Source organism: Artemia franciscana, chromosome 9, assembly GCF_032884065.1.
Source record: "Artemia franciscana chromosome 9, ASM3288406v1, whole genome shotgun sequence".
In the NCBI taxonomy this organism is placed as follows: Eukaryota; Metazoa; Arthropoda; class Branchiopoda; order Anostraca; family Artemiidae; genus Artemia; species Artemia franciscana.
This window is the reverse complement of record NC_088871.1, coordinates 13,072,613-13,091,778: the sequence shown is the minus strand read 5'-3', so window position 1 is coordinate 13,091,778 and position 19,166 is coordinate 13,072,613. Positions and strand designations below refer to the sequence as shown.

General features: G+C 37.0%; 1 protein-coding gene across 2 annotated transcripts in view; it reads left to right on the top strand.

Moving 5' to 3' along the window:
* The window catches only part of LOC136031020 (ATP-dependent RNA helicase vasa-like), an 80,538-nt gene that overhangs the window by 2,726 nt on the left and 58,646 nt on the right, over positions 1 to 19,166 (top strand). For both annotated transcript variants that reach the window (XM_065710199.1, XM_065710198.1), the window contains exon 2: positions 14,324 to 14,496. In XM_065710199.1, coding sequence (XP_065566271.1) covers positions 14,324 to 14,496 — 173 coding nt within the window. The remainder of the gene's footprint in view (positions 1 to 14,323; positions 14,497 to 19,166) is intronic.

Genomic DNA, 19,166 nt, shown 5'->3' with positions numbered 1-19,166 from the left:
GATTATTAGTTTAATTTGAGATTGTTGTCAGCCAGTTAGCCTACAATTAGCCCATTCCTAATCATCAGCAAATCCTTACCACTTAACCATAGCCAGCATGCACCATGTAATAGATTAGAAGTCCATGTCCCCATTTGTAAACAAAAAGATCAGGAAACTGCTCCCAAGGTTATTTATTTATTTATTAATACCAAATACGGTAAGCTTTCAAGCTTGTCATTATGAGGAAGACTGTAGGCTAAATGAATCTCTCACTAAATTCAAAATAGATTTGCTAAACAAGCTGGAACTCAAATTTCAAGCTCTGCTGAAACCAGTTGATGAAGAAATCTTGATAAGCCTATTAGAAACAGAAATTGCAGATAAATGCTCAAAAGGTGAATTAAAAGTAGCAGTTCTACAGGAAATTTTAAAAGTGAAGGAAAGTCTTAGCAAAGATCCCTTGAGCACCCAAGTAAAGGCCTCTATAGCCTATATTCCACTCAAGCAGTGCAACATGAGCTCATTGATATAACACAAAAACAGAAGAACCTTATTTTGTACAGATTAAAAGAAAGGCATGTCCAAAAAAGGATGGCAAGCCAAAAACTCCAGATTGAAGCTGATCTGCAGTTCATCAATAATAAAATGATGCATAGCTGTTTAGTTAAATGTTCTATATTGGTACAGTTAGGTTGTAAACAGGCTAACAGACCAGTTAAGTTAAGTTAATATGTGTCATCAATAGACTGATTCAGCTGTCTTCTTTTTTTTTTACCAACATGGAAGCTGAGCTTAATCCTAAGATTCTGTATCTTTGGATTACACATGACAGGAGTGATGCTGAGCTGGCATTCAAAAAGAAGAATGATGCTTTGAAACAACAACTGAAGGAAAAGATTGCTACTGGTGAGGTTATTTGATTGAATGGTAAATATATGAATGTATTATTGACTTGTCAATTAAGTGAACATACCATTTGATACCTTTTTTTATGCTCTTTATGAATACAATAATTGCTTCTATTGTCAATTCAAATTTAATCACTTTTTGACCTAAATTAACCTTATTATAAATAAATTTGGCACTGAGAAAGTGTAGTATTATTTTGTCAAAAATGACCAAGAAACTAGCACTGAGAAAAGTATTAGTAGTATTATTTTGTTGGAATATGACTGATAACTCATACTGTAATTGAAAATTTGTCATTTTTACAAGTGCTTAAATATGAATTTTGCAATAGAAGTGATTATTTTATTTGCAAAGAGCATAAAATATGTATTGAGTGGTATGTTCACTCTATTGATAAGTCAGTAATATGAGCAGTCATATATTTACTGGTTGGAGGATTAAGATTCACAGGAGTGAGCTGAAATTAGTTCAAGAACAGCAGCCTTTTGTCCCCAAGCCAAGTTTGAAATGCCATAGCTGTCCACTTTTGGTGCTCTACATTATTGCAGATTCTCTCTCCTCCAAATGGGTAGAGTTTAGTGAGTTAGCCAATGAATAGAAACCAGACATAGTTGCTGTTACAGAAGTTTTGCTGAAACATTTCAGTGATCTATCTATTTTTCCTCAGCTGTTACCACATTATAGTTTAGTATTTAACAAATCAGCTTAAAGGGGGATCTGTGTTTACATTGAATAATCTATGAAGTTTTCTGTAGCATTTGATCCATTATCAGATTAAGTGTCAGAATGTGTTTGGATTTAATATCAAGCTACCTTCCCAAAGTAGTTATATGCATATTGCTGTTTTTTATTAGATTCTTACATCCAATCTTATAAGCCCTATTAATGATGCTAATATTCTTGTCTTGCAAAGTGTTGTTCCAAATTACTTATTTTGGGTGACTTTAGCTTACCATGCATAGATTGGTGTGTCCATATTGCAAGTCAGCCAAGTCTGTCTTAAGAGCAGCAGTTTTTAGATAGAGTGGATGATCTTGTATCAGCATATTGATAGCCAGAAAGGATGCTGCCCTGTCTATTTTGGACCTTGTTATTACTAAATCAGTAGATGAGGTTATGAACATAGATTTTAGATCACCTTTAGGCAAAAGTGATTTTGTTGTTTTACCTTACCTTAAATTACCTTAAATCGCAGCTTGGAGCGATATAAGGATTATCCATCCTTGTGATGCTCCATGAGAAAAAAAAGAATTCGTTTGGTGTAGATTGTGGCTGTTAGATTAGACTCTTGTGGAGGACTCTGCAGCTTCCCAATTGTAAAGGAACTCCTGGCAGAGCCATTCCCTATCAAGGTGGGACTTGAACATGTCAATTGAAGTAGCAGAAACTGTTTCTTCAGAGAGCTGGTTCCACATATTGATGATTCTTGGGCTGAAGAAGTGGCTTCTATGTCTACTCGTGGAACGCTGCATGGAGAGCTTCAAAGAATGTCCTCTAGTACCAGAATGCAAGGGCTGTGCAAAGAGACCGGGAAGGGTATTTTTAGAGAGGATTTTTTTGGTTAAAATAATGTCACCCCTTTTCCGTCGGTATGTCAGCGTTGGCAGCTTCAAACGACGTAGTCTTTCTTCGTATGGAAATTTATTCATGTTGGTAACCATCTTAGTGGCACGACGCTGGACATCCTCAAGCAACTTCCTATCTTTTTTTGAAGAAAGGGGCTGCCAATGACATTCCAACCTCCAGGCGTGGATGTACAAGCGCCTTATATAACTTCATAAGAACTCTAGGGTGTCGGCTGGAGATGGTTCTTTTTATGATACCAAGGGTTTTATTTGCAGAAGATGAAACAGACTTAGCATGGCTGCTAAACTTTAATTGGTGATCTACAATAACCCCAAGATCTCTTTCATCGGAAACAGCAGAAAGGAAGTTGTCTTGAAGGAAATACTTATGATGCTTGTTATTTTTGCCAAAATGAATTACATGGCATTTGTCAACATTGAAAGTCAGAAGCCACATGTTAGCCCATCTTACTAGACTATCAAGATCTGTTTGAATTGATTGCTGGTCAGAGGGAGTAGCCGCTTTTCCAACTAGTTTTGAGTCATCAGCATAAAGGGTAATAATATTTGAAAGAAGGGTGGGTAATTTGTTAATATAGAAGTTGAAAAGTGTTGGTCCAAGAATAGTGCCCTGGGGCACGCCACTTAATACAGTTGTGGGAGAAGAGAAATGAGGAGTTCCTTGCAAATCAAAAACTCTGACACTCTGTGATCTTTCAGAAAGGAAGCCCATAATCCACTGTACAACACCTTTGTTGACACCTGCAGCCCTCAATTTGATTATGAGGAATTCATGACAAACTTTGTCGAATGCTTTGGACAGATCAAGAAGAATCATGTCAACAGGAAAACCCTCATCAAGCAGTGTAGTCACTAATTCATATGTTTGGATAAGGTTAGTGTCCACAGATCTACCAGATCTGAAACCATGTTGTGATGTGGAAAGGATATTATTGACCTCAAGATGTTCAATTAGAGCTTTATTAACAAATCTCTCAAGCACCTTAACAACTGCAGAGGTGATGCTTATGGGACGGTAATTCTCTGCTGAGTCTCTTCGTCCCTTTTTATGGATTGGGGTTATATAAGATGTTTTCCAATCATGCGGTAGTTCCCCATTTTGAAGAGATAACTGGAACAGCATGCACAGGGGGTAGCTGAGAGCTTTTCGACACTCCCTAAGAAGACGTGGATGAACACTGTCTGGTCCCTTTGACTTATTTACATCAAGCTTCTCAAGGCTATTGAAAACCATTAATTCACCTACTGACAAATCAGGCATAGGGAAAAGCACTTCATACAATGGAGGATCTGGTGAGGAGGTGCCTGAATTTTGGGTAAAGGCAGAAGCAAATTGTGCATTTAGAATGTCAGCCTTATCTATTGGAGATGAGTGTAATACACTGTGGTCAACAAGGTCAGGAATAGTATGATGATTTGGGTTTTTAGAAGAGACATGTCTCCAAAAAGATTCTGGGTTTAACTTGATCTCAGAAGCCAAATTTTCCTCGTAGGCAGATTTCAGTTTTTTTACAGAATCTGTTACACGATTCCGTACTGCCTTATAAAATGACAGGGTCTCCTGGTTCCTCTTCTTCACATACCGTTTCCAAGCTCTAGATTTCTGGTTAATCAGCTTCTTAACTTCCTTAGTGAGGAAGGGAAGTGTTTTGGGCTGTTTCCTAAAAATAACCCTGGAATGTTTCTTTTCAAGAGCAAGAAAAGTTTTTTTGAAATTTAGCCACAACTCTTTTTTAAGATTTATACAAATACTAATGTTCAGAGAGAGGGGTTTGACACTTTAAGGCATAATTATATAAATGCGGATTATGAATCTGAAGAATTTATTCTGTCATTAATATCATGCATGAGCTATAAACTGGTCAGGTGTCTCCAGATTCAGTTTTAGAATTTCTGCAAAAAGTTTTAAAGTGGTGTAGGCAGAAATTTGTTCTATTGGTGAGTAAATGTTCTGGGAAGAAACATTTCCTGGAACTTCTGAAACTTCCTGGGAACCAAGGAAGAAAGCCTAAGCTTCCACATTAAATACTCAAAGCAATTTGTGAAAAAAAAACAATCTTTGGTAGTCTTATATTCAATTGCATAATAGCCACAAAAGTCACAAAGCTAACTGCAAAATATAGAATAGAATATTATTTATTGGCTAAAATAGTACACAAGCTAGCATAAGCACATCAGAACAATTACAATGGTAAAACAGATGTTAAGGGATAAACATAACTACAAAGTTAAATCAATTGTTAAAATGCAAAACAAAATAGTGAAAAAAAGAGTTTTTGTACCTGATGGTTAACATTTGGGGACACAATCAAGTTAGGTATTTGGAGCTCTACAAGTATTAAGTCTTGTATTAGGATGGATTGGGGAATTTTCTTTGAAGGGGGAAGAAGAAATCAATGATAGTCAGAACTAAGGCACTTGTGCCCAAAGTTCATGGTAAGGATGTGAGATCATGATTCCAATGTAGCAAGTTCAAGTCTAGCCAATCTCAGCAGGATGCTACAATAATATAAGCACATAATAAAGCAACACTAAACTAATAAGCAAGCATGCCCAGCTGGATGCTACATCTTCCTTCTTCTGAGCGTGTTATTGTCTCTATAAGTTTAACCTGGTGGGTTTGATTATTGTTCTACCCGATCTTGTTTGCGTCACTCCGCCTCTGTCCGGGACTGGTTTTGTTTGTTGCTGTGTTACAGCGCTAGTAGGGACATTGACAATATTTCCATTGTGTTCGGGGGGGGGGCTGCCAGGCTGGGTGAGGCTGGACGCTCAACTGGGCTGACTTTGGGTACCAACTCGGACGGTTGGGTAAATTCTACATTTTGGTAGTCTTGTTTTGAGTGGATTGCTTCGTCTGAATTCCTATGGGAGAGTCTGACCCTGTTGCGTCGGAGCGTTGATCCGTCGTCAGTAGCAATTGTGTAGGATCGCGGCTGCGGGCACACTTTGACAATGGTTCCTCTCTTCCAAGGACTGCTGGGTGTCATTTGGACACTCACTCTTGACCCTACCTGAATTTTGGGTAAAGATTTAGCGGTCCTGTCATAGTACTCCTTCTGTCGCACTCTTGATTTCTCTCTGTGTTTCTGAAAGCTTGCTTTGGACACGATGTTCTTCTCTAGGTGCTTCTGTGTGACAGGGAGGACTGATCGCAGCTGTCGGCTCATGAGCAGCTGGGCTGGTGCTGCCATACCGTCTACGGGAGTGTTCCGGTATTCTAGGATACTGATGTATGGGTCCTGTCCACTGATCTTGGACTTGTTCAAGATTCTCTTACAGGTTTGCACGCATTTCTCGACGAGCCCGTTTGCTGTGGGGTGATAAGGGCTAGACGTTTGATGTTCAATGCCCCAGTTCTCTGTGAATAGCCTGAATTCGCTGGAACTGAACTGTGGCCTGTTATCAGAAATGAGAATTGCTGGTATTCCATGGCGAGCAAAGTGTCCTTTGAGTTTTGTGACCACATGAGAAGTGGTGGTGGAGGTTAGGTTGTCCACCTCAAAATAGCGGCTGTAATAGTCGACTGTTATTGCATACTGCTTCCCATTCCATTCAAACAAATCACATCCCACATGCTGCCATGGTAGTGACGGGATCGGCGTGGGAATCATTGGCTCTTTTTGATTGTTCGACATTGTGTGAGTGCAGGCATCACATCTTTGGATAAACCGTTCAATGTCTTTTCCGATACCTGGCCAGTAAATGATCATTCGGGCTCTTTGCTTGGTTTTTTCAGTGCCCAAATGAGCGGAATGTAGTCCCTTTAAGACGTTGTCTCGTAGACTGGTAGGAATGACAATTCTTGAACCTTTGAAGATCAGGTCATCATGCGTTGAGAGATCTTGGCGAATACTCCAGTATTGGACTATGGTGTTTGGGCATTGTCTCTTGTTGTCAGGCCATCCCTCCAAGATGACCCTCTTCAGTGCTTGGAGTTCGTGATCTGTTAAGGTCTCCTGTTTGATCTCCTCCAGTCTGCTGCCTGTGGCGGGTATGGATTTTACAAACGAATGTACAAAGATTTCGATCTCTTTGTGTTATTCTTCATCAATGTCAGGAAGATGTAGTCTTGAGAGTGCATCTGCGACAGGGATTTCCGTACCGGCTCGGTACTTGAAAGTCAAGTCATACGGCTGTATGTACATCATCAGGCGTTGAATCCTTGGTGGTGCTGTATGGAGGGGTTTGATTAGTATAGATTCGAGTGGTCGATGATCCGTGATGACTTGTACTTTCCTTCCGTATAGATAATGGTGGTAATGCCGGCAACCATAGACTATGGCAAAGAGTTCCTTTTCTAGCTGTGAGTAGTTCTGTTCGGATTTACTCAGTGATCTTGATGTGTAAGCAAAGATTTTGCCATTCGCGGATATTTGTGCCCCTAGTCCATGTTTTGAGGCGTCAACTTCGAGCTCAAGGGTTGGGCTGGAGTTGTCAAAGAAAGCCAGGTTGGTTACTATGGACTCTTTGAGCTGGTTGAGACATGTAGTGTGGAGCTCTTTCCATTCGAACTCGTTAGCTTTAATCAGATCCCTTAATGGTTGGTTCTGTGTTGCCAGGTTTGGGATGTACCTTGAGAGAAAGTTTAGCATTCCAGGGAGAGTCTTGAGTTCCTCCTTCGATTTTGGAGTAGGCATCTCGTTGATGGCACGGAGTTTCTCGGGGTCTGGTTTGATGCCAGCATTGCTGATGATGTGGCCGAAGTAGCAGACTGACTGGACTGCAATCTGGCACTTTGATCTATTAAATTTTACCCCCTTCTGTCTTGCTCTTTCGAGCACTTCCGCAAGTCTTCTGTTGTGCTCTTCTCGTGTGACTCCATAGATAAGTAGGTCATCGACAAGTATTTTAAGACCTTTCAGACCTTGAAATATCTCTTCCATCTTCCGCTGGAACTCATCCTGGGCAGATATCAGCCCAAAGGGATATCTCCTCCAACGGTATCTGCCATAAATTGTATTAAAGGTCGTGAGGTCTGAAGCTGATTTTGAGAGCACAAGCGACCAGTACCCTGAGGTGGCATCAAGCTTTGAGAAATATTTCGCACCGCTCAAATCAGAAATGGCATCTTTAAAAGTCGCGATTGGGTAATGAGGGCGCTTGATGGCTTTGTTCAGGTCTACTGGATCAATACAAAGTCTCACACCGCCATCCTTCTTTTCAACTAGCACCATCGAGTTGACCCATTCCGTAGGCTCTTCCACCTTTTCTATTATCCTCAAGCTTTCCAATCTGTTCAGCTCTTGTTCCAATTTCTCACGCATTGCAATAGGCACTTTTCTGGCAGGATATGCTGTCGGCACAGCTCCTTCCTTGAGGTGAATCTCGCACTTGCCTTGTATTTTCCCAATGCCAGAGAACAGCTCTTTGTACTGTTCAAGGAGTGGCTCCAAATCTGGCGTTGATTTGCTGTCATCTAAGGCATCTATATTCAGGACAAGTTTCACCAGGTTCATGTTTTTGCTAGAATCCAAGGATAGGAACAGAATTTCCTCCAGCTATGAAAAACCTATGTTTCTGTTCAGGAGCTCCATTATAGCTGCATGACAGGAGGCAGGTTCCGGCTGTTGGGATCATTGAGCCACAGTAACTGGTGAGTTTTTGCTTTGTTGGTTGTATGAGTGGTTTTGGAGCAAGGAGATCAAAGTAGTGTTTTGGTATGATGTTTGCCTGAGCACCGGTATCAATTTTGAAGCTTACAGTAGTCTGATTGTTGATCTTCAGTGGAACAAACGCCTCATCCTTACTCCCATCTTGCTGTACAGCATATAGCAGTATTTCATCTTCTTCAGCAGTTTCTGCTATTCGGCTCTGTTCGTCATTTTCGATAGCATTCACGACTTTGCTGCAGCATACTTTTGCAAAGTGGTTTAATTTTCTGCACTTTGAGCATGTTTTCCCTTTGGCAGGACAGCTGTGTCCAGGGCCATAGATTCCTCCACAGAAGTAGCACTCTGTGCCTTTTGTTCTTGATCTTGCGTCTGCTGGTTTTGGTTGTTTCCGGTATACTACATCCACTTCCTGTTTGATTGGGGGATGGTGGGAATTGTTGTCAAATGATTTCAGCTGTGCTTGGGTCGTCTCATAGATCCTACAAACTTCGACTACTCTTTCAAGTGTTAGGCTGTTGCCGTCAGCTAGAAGTTTCTCTCGTATTCTTGGATTTCTGATTCCACAGACGATTTTGTCTCTGGTCATCTCTTTTGGATCATGGTATTCTTATGGCTTGACTAGCAACTTCAGCTCTGTGATGTATTTCTCAAGTGTCTCTCCATCACGCTGGTCACGTTTCTGGAAGATATATCTGGCAAATACTTTGTTCTTCTTTGGAGCAGCATACTCACGAAATTTCAGAAGGTAAGGCTCGATTTTATTTGAATCGTCGGCTTCAATGTCAAAAGTTTTAAAGATGTCTCTTCCTTTTTCGCCAATCCATATAAGTAGATAGGCACACTGAATCTTCTCCAATTTACCAGAGAGAGGGCCTAGAAACATAAGTCTTGCATGTTCTTCAAACTTTGACCATTCTTCATCAAGATTTTCAGATTCCCAGTTGATTGCTGGAGGGGCAACTCCATCCATCTTTGCTGTTCAAAATCCCACTTCTGACACCATGTAGAGTTCCTATGTCTCAAGTTGATTTAGCTCTTTATTAAGACCCAAGCACCTGTAAATATAACAACATAAGCACATAACAAAAACAACACTAAGCTGATAAGCAAGCAATCTCAGCAGGATGCTACAATAATATAAGCACATAATAAAGCAACACTAAACTAATAAGCAAGCATGCCCAGCAGGATGCTACAAGGTATTTGGAGCTCTACAAGTATTAAGTCTTGTATTAGGATGGATTGGGGAATTTTCTTTGAAGGGGGAAGAAGAAATCAATGATAGTCAGAACTAAGGCACTTGTGCCCAAAGTTCATGGTAAGGATGTGAGATCATGATTCCAATGTAGCAAGTTCAAGTCTAGCCAAGCCTTTATTGTAAGTATGATAAATCGTCCATGTACACAAAAGCAAGAAATTGGGCTACTAAGCTTCTTAGAGCCAATCATGAAGAGTTTGAGATGCATATTATTCTATCTGGTTCTACATCACAAAAAATGCTTTGGAAGTATGTAAATAGAAATAAACCAAACCTGGCACCCTCTCTATCAACATTCACACATCTGACTGCACAATTAACAATTGATAATGATTTTGAAAAGGCTCACATTTTCAATGAGACCTTTGTTTCTGTTTTGTTAAGCCAAAACCAATACCTTCACATTCTTAAATACCAACAACATCGCCTGAAACTACTTCACCCTTTAATGATTCATATTTTTCATACTTGGAAGTGTTTGGGATTCTTGGAAAATTACTCATCAAAATCACCAGATGAAGATGTGAATGAATTGATAAAAAAAATTGCTGCAGAAATTGCAGGGCCACTTACTTTCATATTTAATTTATCTTTTGCACATGGGTTGTGTCCCTCTGGCTGGAAGAAGCATTAGTAAAACCCCTTCAGAAAAAGGGTTCCAAATCAAGTATTACAAATTATTGGTTGATTTCAGTCACATCTTTTTTTTTGTCAAGTGATGGAAAATTAATTGTAGAGTGAATTCAAAAGTACTTTGATGGCAATAGTCATTGTAGTCCTGCTCAACATGGTTTTTTGAAAACAAAGATCTTTGTAATACCCAACTTCTTGTGGTAATTGTTGATTTTTGGGATTTTGCAGACTTTTCAAAGACTTTTGATAAGGTATTGGTATCCTTATTTCTTATGTAAATGTGCCATGTACAATCTAGGACCAAGAACAGTTTCATTCATAGCTGATTATCTAAAGGAGCATAATCAACAGGTAGTTGTTTGGGAGGTTATATCATCTCTGATTGAAGTAAAAAGTGGAGTGCCCCAGGGCAGTTTCCTAGGACCTGGTTTATTCTTTTTATTTGTTAATGACTTGTCCTCTTCTATCCATCATTCATTTTTAGAGTTGTTTGCCAACAATATGAAATTCTACTTACCCAGAAAAGATCTAACAGATGTACAAGTTGTGTAAGAGGACCTGGATTCTCTGACTCAGTGGTGTGAATCAGATTCCATATCTATAAATCCATCTAATTTTGTTGCTTTACATTATGGTCATAGGATACCTCCCTATTAGATGTATATTTTGTCTGGTACAAATGTCCCTTCTGAAGAACTGGTGCAAGACCTTGGTATCCATTTTGATACCCAACTAAAATTTGATAAGCATGTTTCAGGAATTGTGAGGAATCTGAACTACCAGAAGAGTAGTTTCAGAAAATTCAATCTTCAAAATTTCCTTTTGCTTGACAAGTCTCTTGTTCATGGACTTCTTGAGTATAAAACTTCTGTCTGGTGTCCTTTATATGTAATGGATTTGTGTAGAAATTGTACAAAGAAGGACATAAAGGATGATTCCTTACTTTCAACATCTTCTCTACAAACAGTAACTCTTTAGGCCTGTTATTTTGTCATTACATTTCAGATGATGTTGTGGCAACCTTCTCGATGTGTTCCATATTATTAAAGGTAGAGACGACCTAGATTTTCATTCATTTTTCAAAGCAAGCATTTCATTGTTTTAATTGTCTCCTGTTAGTTTTAGATAACATTAGACTATACAGGCATTTAGACTCCCTGGGGAAGGGTTGCATTTAAGAATAAATTGATAATTACGTTTAGAAAGAGCATGAAAAGGAATTGAGCTCTGTGTCTATCTTGTCCCTATGTCAGTTGTAGTACCTTGTATTTTCACCCTGAAATGCTAGAAATCTAGAAAACTCTGCCGACCAAGAAAAAAATGCCATTTCTGAAACACTTATTAGGATAATATACTAAATTTGTTTAGGCAATTTGTAGTTGCACAGGATGGGCTACTTTCAGCAAGGTATTCTATTGCATCAACCTACTTAAAATAAGACATGTTGAAATCTCCATAAAGAAGAAAAAAGAATTATTTTGGAAACTAATTCTATGCACTATATCAGATAGGCCTGCAGCTAACTGTGAAATAAATTGATCAGGGGCTATAGGACTTCTGTAATTATCACCCATCATAAATGACTCCCAATCCCATTTTTGGTTTCAAATAAACATTTTCAACTCTCAGTCCACTTCAGCCACATACTGCTTATTTTTGCCCAAATGTCTTTTATCTTTAATTTGGCAGTTGGTTCTACTAAAAAAATACATAAATGCACATATGAGTCTTTTCATTAAATATTGCACCCCTGAGCTTTCTTTACTTTTCAAGACTTTGTGGTTTGTTAATTTTAACTTCACCAGTCAGATTTCATTCCGATTTTGAGGGTTTTCAGCATTTGTAGACAATTTTGGCTCCCCCTTCGATCACTACCAAAATATATAAAAACACCTGTTCTTGTCCCCTCAGATTCTGCACCTAGGACAGGCCATCCCAACTTGCCCCCCTCTCCTCCCACCTACTGCTGGGTCTTGAAAATGGAAAACTTGTTCACAAACAATTATTTTGTTGATACCTTTACCTTGTCCTTTCAATGCAGGTTAATCCCATGATGTGTCTGACAGGAATTATAAGCCTTAACACATTGGTTATTTTTTCTTTCAATTTATAAATTTTGCGATGACATTCTAAAAACCTTATTATACTGGTACATCCAGCAAGATGATAATGTCTTTGGGAAGGGTGTCAGGTCTAACTCTGACAATCTGTCTTGACCAAACTGAAAATAAATAAAAAAAAATTGAATTATGTAAAAAAAAAAAAAAATTTGACCAAGCTGCCCTTTCACCTTAAAGTGAATTGAAAATAAAAAAAAATACGAAAAGAAACTATTTCCATTTTTATTTCAAGTGTATTTTTGGTTTAATAAAAATCTGACCAAGTATGATCTAAGATAATCTAAACTGTAAAATTAAATAATATAGTTCTATGTTTTATAATAAAATTAAGAATTCTAATAATTTAAACAGCAAAAGGGAGGAACTGGTATATAAAACTATATAGAAAATATTGAAAAAGATTATCTTCCCTGAGTTAAAATTTACATACCTTGTAAATTGTGCGACCAGACTAAAACAAAGCACTTCAACTGTATAGGATCTGTTTCTTTTTTTTCTAATCATTGCAAATGTGTGCTTTGCTTATGAAAATGTTATCCTTATTCAGACAAAATGTGTGCTTTCTGGTCATCAAAATTTAAGATGTAAAGATATGAAGATGTTTGTCAGTGCTGCATAAATGCATGTTCATATCAAACCTGGGTTGATATTGAGAAACTTTTTATTTAAAACTTTAGATCTGAAAAAAAAATCAAAAGTGTTCTTTATTTTCGAAGTGTCCTTTTCAGACCCTAAAGTGTCGCTCAAGGTGAAGAGGTGACGAAACAACCCCCAAACTGTCCTGTTATTTTGCTGAATGACATGTTTTATATTTATTGTAAAGCTTAACAAACAAGTATAATCTTTTCTTACAGTTCTTAAATCTTTAGATGGTGTTACAAAAACTTTGTTTATGCTGGTACATCTGTGTAGGCTATGAAGGATGTCTTTGGGGATGATTTGTACGAGTTATAGATATTTTTTTTTTGGGCCTAACTATAAAATAATAAAACTATTGTTTTTGATTAACGTATATAAAAATAAATAATGAAAGATTCAAAGTGCCTTTCTGTTTATGCTTAAAAAAATTAAAAATAAATAACAATGAAAAACAAAAAAAAAGAAATAAGGTGAAACTTTGTCTAATTCAAATTTTATATTTTCATATCAAGTATATTTTTAATTTTACGTATTTCCTCGTAACTATGTTTTTGGGGTAATATGAACTATAAGATTAAATAATATGGCTAAGACATTTTTATATTTTGTAATTATATCATTAAAATTACGTAATTTAATTAATATAATTTGACTAAGAATTCAAATGATTTAAAAGGTGAAAGGGAGAAACTGATGCATTGATCTATTTAAATTTACAAAAAGCTAGAAAAAAACAACTAATCGCCAAAATACTATTTTAGAGCATGTCTTCCCCTGATAAATGAGCATAAATTTGGAATTATACCCATCAGAATTCTTCTGAAACATTATTCACTAAATAAGAAAGTCATAATTAAAAGAATTCCAGCAGTGGAAACCGAATAGTACTGCTTAAATGTGGAATGAGGTCTGTTCCTTATAAGTTTTAATGTTGGTAGTTGCTTTCATTTGAGAAAATATTTCTTTTTATTTCATTACATAGTTTCAATCAAGATGGCACCCTATTTTTTACAGGCAAACTTTGTTTTTAGGAACGTTCTCCATAAGCGCCAGAACTGGGGCAGACGACCCAGGAAACAGAAAGACATTAAACCTTGCAGATGAATAGGGCATGAGACATCACCACAAAACTTCCTGAAATCAAAGGTTCTGATCAGCAAAATACTATTTTAGTATTTTATCACAATTCTTCTGAAACATTAATCACTAAATAAGAAAGACACAGAATAATAATTATCTTGAATAATGTTGCATTAACAGTTACTTATGTTTGAACAAAATGTTAATTAAAAGTCATAACAGCAAAAGATCCCCCTCCCCACTCATTTGCAAATATATAGCCCAAATTTGTTTCCATCCTCAATGCCATCCCCGCGTGGAAAATGAAAAAAAAAACTCAAATAAAATTCTCAAATTTGGGAAGCCTTATTTTCTGACCCATCTCCCACCAAAATGTACCCATGCCCTGATCCTATATGGTCAAAAAGTGCCCTTTGACCAGGGAAACTTTCTTTTATTTTGCAAAATTAATTCAAGATGTTATTTTGGAGAACCAAATTAATTTCTTAATTTTTTCTTTAGATAATGGTTGGAACCCAGTAGAAAGTGGCGGATGGAATGACAGTGGCGCTAAAGAGTCAAATGGATGGGATGAGAGTAACAACAACAGTTGGGGACGATCCAATGGTGATTCAGGATTCCAAGGAAGTGGAAGGGGAGGCAGAGGAGAAGGATCAAGTGGAAAATGCTTTAATGTAAGGAAATAATACTTATTTCGAAAACCTGGCTTATCAAAAATCCCTGGAAACTTATTGCATTCTCAGAATGTTACAAAAAAAATGCCTGCATGTTCCATTCCAAAGCAAAATATGGCATCTAGTTGGGTAATGTATCCTTGCTCTGTAGTGAATTGCATAATTTTATTATGTCAAAGTCTTGGTTAACCTGATTGGTGTTTTGTGTAAAATTTAAATCAGTAATGCAAGCTACAAGAAAACTCTTTCTTAGTGATTCCAAATGATTCATGTGAATCCAGGTGGCTCAGTGATTGTTGGTGATTCATCATTCCAAAAATAATTTTAGTAATGTGTGTAAACATCTAATGTAATTAACACATAAAAACAGAAAAATAACTTATAAAAAATATGGTGACTCAGGAATTATTTGTTTTCTCACTTTCTTAAAATTTGATTAAAAGGACAAATATGTATTGAGTACTATTCATCTTATTCACATAATTGCCCAAAAATGAGGAATCTACAATGAGATTTAAAATAGTGTTTAACTAAATCATTGGAAACATATATGATGGGTGGTCTGTTGAGGAGCTAAAATTTCAAAAAGTTGTATGTTTTTGGGATTTACATGACACATTATAAATAATTTTTCATGGATGTTAATAGAGATATTGATGTTTTGAAGTGGTTACTAGTCTCTAAGAACAAAGATTTAATAGAACCTCCCGGTAATCCGAGATTTACTTTTTAACACAGTAAGTAACAAAACAGTAAAACTTAAGAAATGGGAAAATTCTTGGTTTTCTCCTGTCATAAGTTTAAACACTTCGTGTGTTTTACTTTTAATATTATTGTTTACTTTGGAAATTAATTGTTTGCTTCGTTTAATTATTACTTTAGTAAACCTAATGTGGTTTTAAAACCAAACATATAAAGGTGTGCCTCTTGAGATTTAAAGAATAACTTGGTTGGACTTTGAGCATGTAAAACATAGGGAATTCGAGCATGTTAGTTCTTAACATATTTTGAACCTGGGAGGAAGGGACAATAATATTTTACTTCCCAGTTCTATTTGAAGACAGTGTGATTTTCGCAAGCATGGGGGACCCCCCCCCCTCCTTGTGGGTAATTTCCCTTGATTTGGGGATTGATTCCATAAATCAGAAAACACGATAATGCACTAATTGGATAAATATGAACGTTAATTTTTTTTTCGTACTTCATGCAATTCAATCATGAAAATCCTTAGCATTGTTTTAACATGTTTTAAAATTGGGTTTTCAACATGAAAGGATTACTTTTTTTATTATTATTATTTATTTATTTTTGTCTCTTTGGGAGTACAGGAACTCTCTTTTTAACTTTGTTGTTGTCATTTTACTCTAGCAAACTAAATGTACACACGGAATAAAGACCTGTTAAAGGACTTAATGGATCTTATTAACTCATTATCAGTAGATAGTCAAAAATAGTGCTTTGCCTTTTTGCAATCATTTGGAGCCATTATCAGTTGGAGCAAAGAAGGTCATTATCAGGTGGGAGGCATTTGGAGCCATTATATGTGGAGCGAAGAAGGTCATTAACAGGTGGGAGGCATAAGGAAAGAAGGGAGCAGGGGCAGTGAGGTTGGATTGAAGCTCTTGATAGATTGGGTCTGAGAGGGAGTGTGTAAAGCTGTGTTGATTTTAGTTGGCCTGGGGGTATTGTGAATCATCAATAGTAGTAAAACTTTGCTTAATATCATTTTTATTTTTTTTTCTTTGGTTTGAACAGGAATCATTAAGAAATCAAATTGGTTAATTGATTTTATTTTTTTTTAGATTTAGTGCACAAGTATCTGCTTGAAGCTCTTGCCATTGATTACTAAATTGTAGTTTTAAAAGCCATTCTCAGCTAATCAGATATGAAGTATTCAAAGTTGAAGGGGAGGGGAGTCATAAATAAGGCTTGAAAAGAAAATCAAACTTTATGGGAGGGTGTAAAATAATTCTTTGAATATATTTGGGTGAGAAGGAGTGTGTGCAAATGTGTTCAGACAGCTTCATGCTGCAATGAGTTGTTGGTGGTAGAACTAGTGTTCTCACGATATGTTGATGGTATAGGTTCAAGTTTCAATTGTATGGCTTGTTTATTGGTTAGATTTGAATCCTTTGTTTGAACGCGTGTGAAAGAACAAATATATTAGGACCAATTACTTATGAAGGTTTTAGTTTTATTGTAGGGTTTTCTCACATATGTGTTGATGGCAGGGATTGTAATTTGGGGTTTTATGACTTGTTTTAGGTTACCTGCAAATCTTTTGTATTTACCCATGTGTGAGGAAGAAACCCAAGTCATAAAATTGTGTTCCAAATTCTAGTCGTTTTTATGGCACTTGGTATTAACCAAGTGACATATAGCGATTCTGTCGGTCTGTCTGTCCTGGTTTTGCTACTTTAGGCACTTCCAGGTAAGCTAGGATGATGAAATTTGGTAGGCGTATCGGGGATCGGACAAGATTCAATTAGGAATAGTCGTTTTCCCGATTTGACCATCTGGGGGGGGGGAGAGTAGGGGGCCGATTAATTCGGAAAAATAGAAAAAATGAAGTATTTTTAACTTAAGAACGGGTGATGGGATCTTAATGAAATTTGATGTTTGGAAGGATATTGTGTCTCAGAGCTCTTATTTCAAATCCCGACCAGATCTGGTGACATTGGGGGGTTGCAGGGGGTCTAAAATCTTGGAAAACGCTTAGAGTGGAGGGATCGGGATGAAACTTGGTGGGAAATATAAGCAGAAGTCCTAGATACGTGATTGTCATAACCGGAACGGATCTGCTCTCTATGGGGGAGTTAGGGGGAGGGTTGATTCTGAAAAATTAGAAAAAAGAGAGGTATTTTTAACCTACGAAGGAGTGATAGGATTTTAATGAAATTTGATTTTTGGAAGGATATCATGTCTGAGAGCTCTTGTTTTAAATCCCGACCGGATCCCGTTACTTTGGGGGGAGTTGGCGGGACCTAAAATCTTCGAAAACGGTAGAGTGGAGGGATTGGAATGAAACTTGGTGGTAAAAATAAGTCCTAGATACGTGATTGAAATAACCGGAACGGATCCGCTCTCTTTGGAGGAATTGGGGAGGAGGGTTAATTCTGAAAAATTAAAACAATGAAGTATTTTTAACTTACAAAGGAGTGATTGGATCTTAATGAAATTTGATGTTTAGAAGGATAGCGTGACTCAGAGCTCTTATTTTAAATCCTGACCGGCATTAAGCCTCTGATTTTCCTTTTAAAGCAATCTATTGATATTTAGAATGTTACTAGAGCTCATAGCATATGAGTTCTTGGCTCTTCCAACCTTGTCACAAGTGCCATATGAGCTCTTAGCTCTTGTTAATAATAGTTTTTAAGGCCGTGATTAAGTGAACTTGAAAACATTGAGATTCAAAATGGAAGTTCGGGTAGCCTTCTGTCTCTCAATTCTCTAGAGACCGTCGATTGTCAAAAACTCTTCATATAGCACCAGGTTGTCAATTTGGCAATTCATTATACCAGCTTGTTAATTTGGTCTCTAGGGCGATCTGAAACGATTCTTTCTGGCAAAAAACTTGTAAAAATTTCAGGTAGCTGAAAATATTCTGTGGGACTGTTCGAAAACAGGAAAATACATCGAAAAATGGTTGCAATATTCTAACAGGTTATTGTCTTCTGCTCATGGTAGTACCAATTTTGTTCTAAAAGCAATATCTTTCATCGAGTACACTTGTGAAAAAGAGCTAGACATTTTCTAAGATTTCTAAGCAATTAGAGTAAATAGAGCAAAATCCTAGCAAACATTTTGTAACATCTTCAAGAGGCTACAGCCCGATATTAAAAGCAGTATCTTCCGCCAATGAATACTTAAGTAATTTTAACTATAAATTTTTAATTTAACATGGTTTCGAGTTCCATCTGTTCACTTAATCACGGCCTTAATACATACTGCTGACAAAAGTGTAAATAACTGGGGTTATTTGGACAAACAGGAAATATTTTTCATTTTTAAACATATGTCCTTAAGAGTACAGACTACCAGCTAAATTTGCTTCCAGAATACACAACAATTCTGCATTATTCAGTTGCATTGGTTAAACTGAAATCTTGCATTTCAAAGCGTTTAAGCTGCGTGCCTCAAACAATACAAAAAGTTAACAAAATGCTGAAGTCAGCAAAAATAAAAAATCAAATTAACTGCAGTCTTAATTTTTGCACAGAATACAAAACAGAATTTAGGCAGTTTTTTTATTTACTTACGAAATTATATTACATAACTAGGATAGAAGTTATTTACCTCTTTTCTCCCTCTCCCTCCTTATAATATAGCTGACAGATCAGCAAATTCTTACTATATCGACAAAGAACACGAAAATTAGGGGGAATGAATTGTAAAGAAAACTAATTGAATATATTTGAAGTGTGTTAATTTGGTGGGGTTGATTTCTCCCCCTCCTCTCCTACTAAAAAAGTCTGATTTCCTTCCCCAAATAACCACCACTTATTTAGAGGCAAATGCACTACCTTATCCAATATAGACTCTAAAACTGGGTGACTATTTAAGTGACATTCGATAGTTCTAATCTGATTAACTCTGTTGGAATTTTAGCAAAAACTCTCACTTTGAGGGACAAGCGTCAGAAATGGTTGCTATGTTTTGGTCCCCTTTAT